Source organism: Haliotis cracherodii, unplaced genomic scaffold (assembly GCF_022045235.1).
Source record: "Haliotis cracherodii isolate W230 unplaced genomic scaffold, xgHalCrac1.p SCAF_9, whole genome shotgun sequence".
NCBI classification, from domain to species: Eukaryota; Metazoa; Mollusca; class Gastropoda; order Lepetellida; family Haliotidae; genus Haliotis; species Haliotis cracherodii.
Genome location: NW_027266343.1, coordinates 58,336,436 through 58,349,549, shown reverse-complemented (window position 1 = coordinate 58,349,549; position 13,114 = coordinate 58,336,436). Strand labels below are relative to the sequence as shown.

General features: G+C 40.4%; 1 protein-coding gene across 2 annotated transcripts in view; it reads left to right on the top strand.

The window, feature by feature from the left end:
* LOC139453412 (dentin sialophosphoprotein-like) overlaps positions 1-13,114 on the top strand; it is a 130,823-nt gene that overhangs the window by 34,606 nt on the left and 83,103 nt on the right. Inside the window, exon 2 of one of the 2 annotated variants that reach the window (XM_071235104.1) lies at positions 2,400-3,663. In XM_071235104.1, coding sequence (XP_071091205.1) covers positions 3,198-3,663 — 466 coding nt within the window. In that variant the 5' untranslated portion in view covers positions 2,400-3,197. Of the gene's footprint in view, positions 1-2,396; positions 3,664-13,114 lie in introns of both variants that reach the window. The other variant, XM_071235103.1, reaches the window with a different exon arrangement.

Genomic DNA, 13,114 nt, shown 5'->3' with positions numbered 1-13,114 from the left:
AATGTACCGGTAGTGTGATTTAAAAATTGCCTCTGTTCCGTAATGGAATGCTTTTTGCAGTGGGTTAGTGAGTTTGGTTTCAACCACACCGTCAGTATTTCAGGGATATCATGACGTCGGTGGTAAACCAACGTGGTGTAAAATGAGAGCGTGCTTAATTCACAGGATCTTCACAGAATTGTCACCGGTTTTCAGATTCTAAGTCCCAAGGGGTATCGTATTTCTTCTTTGTGGGTGAGTGGACCGGATGCCTGCACCCAGCCCTACGAAAACGTAGTGTTAATGTGACAGTGATGTTTTGACACGTTACAGGAAGGGGCGGGTTCCAACCATTCTTCTTAAAACAATGAAGTTGCCACGCCCTGGTCATGATATATCCACACACGCATCCGCACGCGCGCACATACGGGCACTAAATATCATAATAGTCACGTGATGTTTGAAGACACAAGGGTTTTGTTGTTTTACGCCGCACATAGCAATATTCCAGCTATATGACAGCGAAGACACAACTGGATGAGTTGGGATTGAAGCGTTTGGCAACACTGCAGCAACATCATAGTGCAGTCAGCAATGAGGGTTTACACACTTTGCAGGCAGGAATCGAACTCGGGTCTTCATTGTGATGAGCGAACGCTTTAACTAAGGCAGTATAATAAACCACAAAAATATTCTGGGGCGGTTGGGCAGCCTAGTGGTTAAATCGTTCGCTCGTCACGCCAAAAGGCCGGGTTCGATTCCCAACATGGGTACAAAGCCCATTGCTGGTTTCCCCCGTGTAATATTACTAAAAGCGGCTTAAAACTATACTCACTCATAAGTATTCAAGCATTAGATGCGGACTAAATAAATGACATTCTTCACTCTTTCAACGAACGGAACAGTGTTGTCTTAATAATTCTTAACAACTAGACTGCTGTAGGCGACAAGAACCGACGACGACCACTCACTACACTGTTGTGTACCAGTAAACCCGACGTCGGGTGCGGCATCTTTGGATGTCTTTCAAGGTTGTGTCTACAGTGTGACGTCATCGTTCCAGGTGATGAACTTGTTAGAGGACGTAACATGATCGCAGCAACGTTCGTATTGGAACCGAGAGTGTTCTTGCAAGAATGTGTCCTCCGCGACGACGTACATATCTACAACGTCCCCATCCTGTCGTACAAAGACGTCATCATCATGCTCGAAACTTTGACAAGATCGTGTTTGTACGCCAGTTCACGGCGAATGACTAGAATATGATAGCCCAGAACATGAATACGTGTCGTAAAAACTTTCATAGTCGTATGATTCTGCAACGTCACAAGGTATCATCAATCAGCCACTGCACCAACGTGAGTTCTCAATCAGGGCAAATGGGTTGGAACAATAGACCCATACCATGAATTCACTCCCGTCATAATCCACCAAAACGGCCAGCGTGTTGCCATCGGTGACAAGATGTTATCCAACACATTATCGGGGCTAATTAGCAGGAACTGTAGGGCCCTAATCGAAGACAGTATCAACACAGTTTGTCTGCAGATAGGTGAGAGGATAATTTGCTTGTCAGTCCTGAGATGAACGGGGCGGAACACAGTGAGTAATTCCACTTCAGGGAGTCCCCGTCAGACATTACTGGCCATCGATCACGATACGACGGTCACCATGAAAAATGAAAATTATTTGAACCGACCGAAATGAGATTAGTTGTTTTTCTAAACAATATCAATATCTGTAATTTCGATAATTCGCCACGAATTGGCATCAACAGCTGATGATGTATTAGAACGAAGGCATTTGATTACACTCCTTAATCGATACTAAGCCGGTGTACGATCTATTGCGATAGGTTAAGAGGGTTTAGGAAAAAGTGTTCCTAAATTCAAAATGACATTTCTATGTGGTGAGTTACCCTGAAGTAATTCAATTAGCCGGTGTTTTCACGCCGTTGCTGGAGGAGTGTTAACGTGTTTTAGGATGCCAAGAGTCAAGATATCTCTTTGATGTTTAAACTCCACATCATTTGCCTTTTCTTTGGAGAACTGAAAGTGTATACCGATACCGATGTTGACATTTGTAATCAACGTCATTTCTCGGTAATCGCCCAAATCAGTAAAGGCTGTAAATTATGATCAATGGTTTCTCAATCGTTGCATATTTATCTTTTTTTCACAGAAAACTTTATTTAGAAGCCTTTTGGGTTTCTTAATGACATCTTCCGACCATGTGGCACACACATAAACAGATCCAGTTGATAAATTCTTGACGATGCCTTGGCATTGCTCACATTCCCATCCGCAGAAAGAAGACAACACGTGCACCAGACACACGGCAGACGAGAACAGTTGAAGCAGACGACAGGCAACCCGTAGCACTTTTGTAATTGTAACTCCATTGCTTTTGTTTTTCAGTAGTCTTCGATGCATCTGTAACACACGCAGCTCCAGAATGGGTGAAAAGTTGGCAAGTTATATGCTAAACAGGGAACGCGGCGGGGAATAGGAGGACGAATTACGCATTCCCGCCACAGCGGAGATACACCGCGCGTGCGTGTGAAGGGCCGTGTGACAGACGATACCAGCACGTGGGTTGGAATCGGAAGTTTTCAAGGACATTCCGGTTTCAAAACCACAGAATTCTCAAACTGTGCGTTAGCGTTACATGAAAGTGAAGTTCGGTGTACGCTGTTATTAGGTGAACGTGGTGAGAGGGAAAAGCCAGGGAGATTGTTGTTGAGCCGAGAGGGCCGTGTTTACATGCTTCGCCGGTACTGCTTCCCACTGCAACGCGGAGTACCGCTACCTGGCTGTGGCTCATCGCCAGTGCAGTTCGCCGGCAGAGAATGGACACATTCGGCTGGATGTCGGAAGCGCGGATAGATTGTTCTTCTGAGGATATTGCTTACAGAAACATTTTCTGGATCGGATAGGTGCAGAAACATTGTGTGTTGGAAGTCGAAAGTGTACTCTTGTCCGTGTTGGATGACAGGATGTTATTCGCCAAACTTTGAAATTGTTCTGGATTATATGGAACGTTACGGAATAACTGTGGAATGTGAATGACGGTTTAAAACACGATATTTCGGGATATTACGAAACACCACGAAAGAGAAACTGTTCCTTGTGCAAGTGGTTCATACCATGGGAATCTACGGAGAGGTGTCCAGCAGGGTGTCCTAACTCTTCAAACGGGATTGTGTCGATCGTTCAACAATGGCAGGAATCGTAACCCACAGTACAAGTTTGAATTCTTTCTGGTCCATCATCTATTGCCTGTTGGTTTTAGGAGTGCAAAGTTATGCCATATATGCCGCCGTCGGGCGTTATAACGAGGCTTCGGAGAGGGCGTGGCCGGGTGGTCAGGACGGAAGACCGGGCGAGGTCTCAGCTCACCTTGCCTTGATCATCGTGTCAATTCTCGTCCTACCCTTCTTCGTAATAACCTCGTGGGTCCGTGTGGGGAACTACGGTAACGATGGGATTAAATTAGGCCGAGATCATGCCTTGAACACCAACATGGACGCTTTCTGTAAAAAAATCAAGAAAGCCGGCATGAAAAGAATTTGGCAACATTTTTGTCCCATGGCGCAAACTTTTCATTTGATTTCCGCTTTCTTTCTCGTCCTCCCCGAGACGATGTTGTCGGCGGTGGAGGTGCAGTACGGCTACAGGACAACAGGTAAGTGAATCTAAACTTTAAGTATAAGCAGACACTGTTATAAATCGTAGTTTTGTTGACGCCATTGAGGAATTGTTAAATCAAGTCAGACAGTGTACCTACATGTTCAACTTACACTTATTCACGGAAAGTCTAACAAAGAAAAGTCATTAATGTTTGTTCTTTTATCTCATCTACTTCTAGTAAATCGGCTTGACGATCTTTGTTGACTACCTTCTTATCATGTCAAGCTATACGCTAACTAGACCCCAAGTGGGTATAGTTATTACCTATGGCAGAGGAGCAGTGTATGTTACTATGTGTCAGCAATGGGCATAGATCATCATACCGCCCGACCAATTATGAGTTTAAATTGCAAACTATATGGAACTAACCCCTGTCATAGAATGTCAATGTCCTTGAGTGATTGGGTATTTTTAAACTTGTCAATTTATACTTACCGACTTCCACGTGTTTTAGCTCGGGATTTTCATCAATTCGAAACCCCGCAGGTGGGTGTCATAAATCGCACTTCTAAGAATACGTCGCATTGAAGGCTTTCTTTTGTTCCTATCAGCTCTTGTAACGAGGAAGTTCATTGGCTAATCGGACCCTCGTTCACCCAGTTACGGATGTGACGGTCATCAAGCGTCCATTATCCAAATTACCGTCACCCCTATGACCTCAGCGTTAGATGAGGGGAGGGGTTATCTCATGAACATCTGGTTTATGGGTGGGGTAGCAGGTTGTAAAACTGCACTTGTGCTAATACATCTGCTCCAATTACGGTGAGACGACATGATCCTACACGATTTCTAATTGGCATGTCGCGCTGCCCTTTGTAAAGCACGTGCAAGTTCGTGATATTGAGATGCGGACGTCTGACCGATTTGTCTGATGAAAGTTTTATGGGGGACTTTAACGTATTGATTTCAGTTTAGTAGAGAGCGTGACGGAGTTATCGGCACCCATGATAGATGTGTTACATTTATGTGCAGTTTTTATTTGTTCAAGAGTGGATACCTTTGAGAGGCGTCAGGGTGATAACATGTTTGATAAGATACTCGATCGGCATGAAGTGATGGTAATTTTGAATGAGAAGTTTTGTGTCATTTTGCTGATTTTTTTTGTAAATATTATATTACATTCTCGGAATGAATGAATTAGTATGGGAATTGGATTTTTTTTGTATCCAGGCTGTCAATATATGTTGAACAAACGAATGCCTGTCAAGTAATTGGTTATTTTTAAAAAAACACAACAGTAAGCAACATTGTTGGGACTGTTCAAAAGAGTCAAAGAATATCAAACATTTGATGCTCTCTAAATTACTGGTCTAAAACATATTTGCATTTCTTGAATTGCTCAAATTTGTAACATGTTAGATCGATTCTGTTTCATCAGTGGATATCACCATGGATTAAATGCATTTCACTCCAGACAACATAATAGGAGGGTGACAATAAGAGTTGGACACTCTGTGATAATTATTTAGTAATAGCTCTCGCATCTTTGAAATATGATAACCCTACCACAGATTGAAAAAGTCATCCCTTTCTCACAAATTCCTTGTTCATTGTACTTCCCCAGGCATGAACTTAAAGCCGGCCCGTCATTCCTTTGTGTCCAAGGTGACATTATTTGGCCACTGGCTGCAGCGATGACTCCAGTGGAAGGCCTTAAGTAGTCTGTGGATTGTTGGTACTATCAAATAGAGATGCTTGCTGGCGTGCTTGTTGGCAGTTGGAAACAAAGACATTTGTTCTGGTATTCTTTGAGGAAGGGGTTTGGCTTCTGGAATGGGGGATTATGAATCACAATAGATGAAATGAGGAAAGTGGGGTCACTAATTCTCTTTTGGACATTACAAGAAATCTGCTTGGAGTTTAGTGTAGAGAAATTTGTGAAAGAGCCAAAATGTGAGAATTTTTCAAGAGAAATTTGTGAAAAGTGGTAATTTTAAATGAGGTGACAAATTATCTGACACGATGTTGATAAAGGTGATTTTTTCATTCCATTTTTCTTTTTAGTCACTCATAGAACAGGTGGGTGTTTTTGTCATCAGAAATGTGAATAAAGTTTCTTGGCTTTAAAATATCAAACTATTCTCACATGTAAATGGTAAGTAAATACCATTAATCACAGCCAGCAGCCGATGCTTGTTGTAAGAGGCAACTAAGTCATTGTGTGTCATTTTGCCGTGAGATGTTGCTCATAATATCAGTCACTGGATTGTCTGGTCTGGACTTGATTCATTTCAGACCGTTATCATTTAGGTGGAATGGTTCTCCCCCACCCTACATCCTTGCTACTGTTCACGGAGAATGTGGGAGATGCTTATCAAGACACAGATGTACCAATGCCCTACATTTCTAACGATTAGGACCGGAACATTCAGACATCTTACATAAGCTTTCATCAGTCATTATAATGTATTCAAAGTGTTCAGAAAATGTCACACATGTTAAAGTACGCATGCTTTATCTGTAATCTGAGTTGTTACATGTACCGAGATTTTCAATCTGAAGTGGTCACTTGAAGATTTGAGCATCCTTTGATCCAGCTATCAGTAGGAATAGTGTTCATCTCTAATTGAGCCCAGATTGTGAGGCACATTGTCGTAATCCGAGATGTCCTTCTTAGCTGCCGGAGATTATTGTTAGCAAGTCAGGTTTGTTTTTGTACCGCTGCAATAATTTTACCCTGTGGAGATGATACAGTTGCATAACACTTGATGTGGTGTGCTCTCCACATGAAGACCTGATTGGAGTGATAACTGTTGAACCATGTTGGAGATCTTTGTGTTTCGGCTGCTCCATGTCATGAGATAATACATCTTTATTTTTTGCATTGCGGATCAAATGATTTGAGCCAGATCCATCACAGCCTTAGCTCATACTTTTTAAAGTTGGTGATCTGATTTTGTTGTTAGGGAAAGATAACTCTTGTTTAATTTAGTCCAAGGCCAAAAAATAATCTGTCAAGTCAGCCAAGAAGAGTTGAAATAGTCGTAAAGATTTGGTGTATTATTAACTTTCTTAAAGCTATACAGAGACCATATACCGCTACATTCTAGGGCCTTGATGGGCTCGGTCAGGGGACACAACTCCCATCTTCAATCATCTATAATGCATGTTGCAGACATGTAAGAAACAGTAGTGTTGGGACACATTTTCAATTTATTTATCCTAAGGAAAAAGGACATGTTGATTTGCATTGCTTGTGTAATCTTTGCAAGTTAATAATCAAGATGTTGATTGTGTAGCATAATAGTTAATAATCTGGAAAATTGGATTTCTTCATTCCCATCCTTGGGATTTTGAAAAATCTGAAAAAGTACTTAAATATACAAAGGAAAAAGACCTATTTAATCTCAATTTATTTTTATTTTTATTCACAGTGTATTACCTTTGAAAGTAGACTGTTTGCAAGCTGTTTCCTTACACCTGTGGGACTTATACATTATACGTTCATTTATGAACCAAAGAGATATGTAATATCGGCAACATCATATGGTAGCAATAAATACGAAAGGGAATATTTTTATCTCTGGTGTACATACAACAGCATAGTATGCCATGTATAATTAAAGTAGCCATGAAATACGATATTAGTTCAAGGAAATGGAACTTAGTAAGAGAAATGATGAAAGATGTGTGTAATATATGATAGAAAGCAAGTGCGTTGTGTGGATTAGCCAGTTAGACGAGGAATGCAGCTGGCTCCAGATTGTCTTAATTAAAAGGGAACCTTGCCAATATCCTAACTGAATTAACGTACTGTACATGTTGAATGCAGGCATGTTTGTTGGAATGGGGTATGACCAAAGCGTAGAGTAAAATTATTGAAGAAGACTCGTAAACTGTTACATGTAATTTGTTATGTAGTTATGAAGCTCTAATTAAGATTGGTTGGCAGTTTGTTTCAATAGAGGTGGTAAAATATGTACGTTGTTTAAGAGAGTTGTGGATACTGTTGAGATAGGGTGTTAGGTAGTTACTTGGACTCCTCGTTGTTTTTGCCTTATTTTCTAACGGTCATTAATCACTTTTAATTAAGTTAGAGAAGACAGAAACTTCTTGTGAAGGCTATTTTTGTGATCAATCTCCCCAGGTAATGTTCAGTGAGTTTTGAATTTAAGCCACACCATCTTTGAAGCGGTATTTAGAGCTAGGACCAGTAATATGATGAATTGTCACTTTTTCTGGTTTTGTTTAAGTTGCCACGGAAATAAAGCTAATGTAAAGTAGGTTCTTTACCTTCCAAGGTCAGCAGTGTTACAACTCATATATTTCCAACATTAAGGGACAGTTGGATAGTCTGGTGGCTAAAGTGTTGGACTATCACACTGAACTGATGGGTTTGATTCCCCACATGGGTACAATTTGTGAAGGTCATGTCAGGTGCTCGCTCACTCACTCATTCACTCACTCACTGTGCTAGGCAAAACGATCCATTTGATTAATGTTATCAGGCAATGAAACATGACAGACATTTTGAGAGACCTCACCTTGTACACCCGATTTAATATACATGTCACATTTAATTTCTGTTGGATATCTAAAACAGGAAGACTGCATTTAAAATGTTAACGCATCTGTTAAATGAAAAGTAAGAATAATGTGATCAATCCCTGAACATGCTGAAGGTGCTGTTAAAAAGGGTGACCAAAATATTCTACCCTTGGAACCATGCATGTTTTTCACATGGCATTGCTGATGATCAAGTGGCACAGACAGGCGTGGGAGCCATTATGGAGAAGGGGAGATTGCCTTGCTTCCTCTGCACATATGGTTATCTTCATGCAGAGTTCTTGCATGTCACAGCGCCACAGTACCAATGTTCCTCCAAGACTTGATGAATGGCTTCTTGTATTCTTTATTATCGGACTTTTTAACTTCATCTGTTGATCGAATCATAATTGGTGTCATTTGGAAGTGATACAAAACCCTTAAAAGGATGGAAGAAAATTGTTGGTTGTTTGTTGTTTAATGCCGCACTCAGCAATATTCCAGCTTTATGTTGGCAATCTGTAAATAATCGAGCCAATCCAGTGATTGATATCATGAATAGCGATCCACACATTTGGGATACGATGACGTGTATCAACCAAGTCAGCAAGCCTGATCACCCGATCATGTTAATTGCCTCTTACAGAAAATAGTAAAGAACACACAGTTTAAGGTTACAGTGAAGATACCAGAAGAACATGACCTCGGTGTTGTGCTTATTCTTTTCTCTGTCGCAACAAAAAGGAATGAAACAGAATGGGGGTTACAATGTTAAGAATATTCACTCCACTCCCATGGATTTATCTTGACTTGCTCAGAGGCCAATATTCAGCGCCAAGTCTCCAGCACTTGTCAGTAAATAGTCCCGAATGGGAATTACGAAGTTCCTATTTCATGTAATATTGTCATAGCTGATGTGATGTCTTGTATTCCACTGATGACAGGACCCAAAGAGCAAGAGGCCTAATTTTACAGTATTGTATTGAATGCATTGTTACAACGTAGTGTTAAAATACCTCTGAAAAAAGGGAAAAAAGAACTTTAAAATAATGTTTTTAACAAAATGATTTGTTTTTCCAAATTTGCCTGATAACCCCTGACTCCACTCCACTATGAACCTTACTTAAAACAATGCCTTTATGATGATACTCATTATATCTCTGTCAAACAATGAAACTTCAATCACTAATCACTTCAAACAGCCACCAGTCTACAAATTAAGTCAACGAATGAAACGTCGCCATCCTTTTTTAATCTTTGTGACAACTTTAGTTTACCTGGTCTCCATTTTGTTTGCAATCTGTGACATTTCAGTTTGCACTACGTACCTCAGTTTCGACGTCTTGAAAACATCCCTAATTTGGGGGGGCGGCCGGGTAGCCTAGTGGTTAAAGCGTTCGCTCGTCACGCCGAAGACCCAGGTTCGATTCCCGACATTGGTACTATGGGTGAAGCCCATTTCTGGTGTCCTCCACTGTGATATTGCTGGAATATTGCTAAAAGCGACGTAAAATCAAACTCACTCACACCTTATTTGGGGCCATTTTGCTTTCTGGAGACGGTTATGCAGGTTCTATTAGTTTTTGCAGCTCTGATTACTTGCCCATCTACAACCCTTGTCTCGACGCAAGGTTCTAAAGGCTGCTAAATCTCGTCTTATATAGACTTGATGTTGAAATCGTTGGATGTGCAGTTTGGTCAAGATGTGTAAGTGTGGGCCACTATCTGGCTGGATATGTGTGGAGAATGTTCTCTGCTAACTTTCTGTAGTCTTGCAAGTTCCGGGTCTTTTTCTTTGATCTTCTAAACAGACTTGATCGTAGAACTTGATGGATTATTGAGAGGGTTACACTGGAAACAGAACATGATAGAATAATTGATTGTATTTGCAGTAGTCATCTTCATCTGTCAGAAGGGCTGCTTTACACGACTTTTCACGGGCTGGATATCGGTGAACGAGACATTTGGCCGTTTATTTTATGCTTACACACACTTTTTAAAATCTTCGGTTCAAGGATCACTGGAGCCAGAAGCCAGCAACTATAAAATAAATAAATAGGATTTAAGATGATATTAAGATTTTCTTTGGCGTGATTGAGATGACTTGTGTGGGTAATTTACGTGCTGCAATGCACAAGTGGGATGCTGTAAGAGTATTTGCTAGGATCCTAAATGAAGATCAAAATGGCTGAGCACGTATCTTGTATGTCTTTCTGTGTACTATGTTCTTGTAAGAATAACTAATGCATGCTTTTTTTACACTTGATGAAATTGGTTGTAAAAATGATTGTATCGATGTCAATCTTGCCCATTACTTGAAGATAGGTGAAAGTAGTTTTACCTTACAGACTTGTCTCGTAATTTGACGTGTATGATCAGTTTGGATCATTGTGAAGATTTATACAATAGGATTTGTTGTCAGATCAGGTAATTGTTGTGATTTGTATACCAAATGCCTGACATTCTACATATTGCAATATCCTCCCACAATTAATTTGATAGATATTTGGCAGAGGCTTTTTGGATTGGAAAATCAACATTTGAACCTGTCTGTGTTTAGAGGCCTGACATCATCATTTTAAACCTGCTTTCACCATGGAGTGAGAGTTTACACCTGTGGCAATCACCATGGGTATCCCCGGGGCAGACAAGATCCGTAGTACCTCAACAGAAGACCGGCAGAGGTTAGGAGACTAACAGGATCGGATGGTCAGGCTCGCTGACTTGGTTGATGCATGTCATTGTGTACCAATTGTAAGGATCAATGCTCATGCTGTCATTCACAGGATTGTCTGGCCCAGACCCGATTATTTACAGACCTTGTTAAACAACAAACAAACATCTCCTCGATAGCTGCTCATGCTGTACTGGCCCAGACTGCTACAGGCAGACATGATATAGTGGTAGCTGTGATGCTGTGTAATTGTTGCTTTAATAAACATTATGCCTTTAGCTCAAGTTATTTTTCAAAATATGTTCGGCTATATTTGATATGATGATATCTCGTTCGGCTGCAGCCAGCTATTTTGAACTCTCCTGATGATGGAAACGCAAGAGCCTGAAGGACTGTATGTTATTGGGTTACTGTTGTTTTTCCTTTTTGTTTGTGCTGTGTCTGTTATGACCAGGTTGTTTGTAACATTTGTTTGTTTGTTTGTTTGTTTAGCGCTGCTATATGACAGTGGTCTGGGAAAAATCGACTGCTCTCGTCAGCATATTGTGGATCAGAAAAAGATTTAATTTGTTTTATTGGTGATCAATAATGTGTGTCTCAAGACACCTCATGTAAAACTGAATACATTATAAATGTTTTGACATTTTGATAAACTACTTGATGAACACGAATAAGACACTGTTTTGCTGTTACCTTATCAGTAATAATGTACAAAGTTTTGGAGCGTGTCATTTGTGAAACAAATTCACCATGTGATGCCTTCTAGGTGAGGGCTCTGTAAAGAGCTGACAGATTTGAAAGACAACTGCAGTGTACGGAGCTCATGTTCACTTCATAACTCATAAAATACACCTAGTCTGTCTCACAGTCCCTGAACAATATTATTTCCCTTGCACCAGCCCTTACTGTAGTGCAAAGGCCCTATACGAAGCAAGTCTAGACCTCCCTCAGGTTCAGGAACCTTCTCACTGGGGCTCCTTTTCAATTTAAATGTAGCTATTTCTTTCTATCAATATTGTATATATCTTTTTAAGCATTTATCTACAACTTCACCATGAGATGCCCTTTCAGTGTGAGGGCTCTGTAAGGAGCTTACTGTTCAGGAGACAACTTCAATGTATGGAGCTTGTTAGCATGTCTTAACTCAACAAATTCACCGTGTGATTGATTTCCATTCAGTGAGGGCTCTGCAAAGAGCTTACTAATATCTTTCTAACTTGTGATTCCGACATACAGGCTACAATTATTCCTGACAGTGCTAATCTGTGATGTAGGCCTGACCTTCCTTGTGTCTAGTTGTTCCACACCTTGTAAGCTGACACATACAGCCATGTTTAAACAGGCTGCCAGCATGAGCTTTAAACTTGATCAGTTGGTCTACTGTAAGACAGAAGTAGTTTCTTCCAGGAGTATATTTCAACATGAAGTATAATTTTCTGTCCTGTAGTATCAGAAAACGCATACGTTTTGGAAAATTGAGTTTGGAAAGCTTTCTGATGGAATTTTGTTTCATCCTTGCCGACAGTTTGAAAGGCAATTTCTTGGGAACATGTTTGATGTTTTTTGAACTTGTAATTTCCAGATATGTTTTACAGATAAATATCCAAAGGTACTTTATCACCGTGATAAATAACATACACATGAGTCATTTACTTGTTTACCCAATCATCCTGACTCAAAATTCCAGGAAGTTTAAAAATATTTTTCTTCTTCTAATATTTGTACTCATTTCATCAGGTTGTTTTGGGGGAGCAGTCAGAGTTTCTTGTCACTGAACATGTTTCATCAATTGGCTCAATGGATGCTTGTGAAAAACCTTCATGCTGAATAAATTGTTTATCCTGTCTTTCGGCCCTTGCGCATTGGGTTAAGTAACACTTGCAGTAATATCATGGTGCATCTTCAGATGTCAGTACCACTCCATGCCGGAGTGATGATAGAGATATTTATCTGGTTATTTTTTAGACCCGTTTCGAACATTTATTTGTAACAAATAAATCATAATGTGAAAACACTTCATGGTCATTTTTTTATGTTTAGTTTACCTGCTTGATTGCACCCAGCTGCAATTTTGGTGAATGATGGACCAGAATGAAGGAAGTGTGGTGGAATAGGGTTTTATTATAGCATGTAGAACGCTTCTGGCATGTGCGTGCGTGCATGTGTGTGCATGTGCGTGCGTGTAAGTGTGTGCATGTGTATGTATGTGCTTGCACTGGTCTGTGCTAATGCCTTTATGATGCTAGTCCACTGCTGCAGGTTCAGCATGATACCCCTCTCTCAGTCC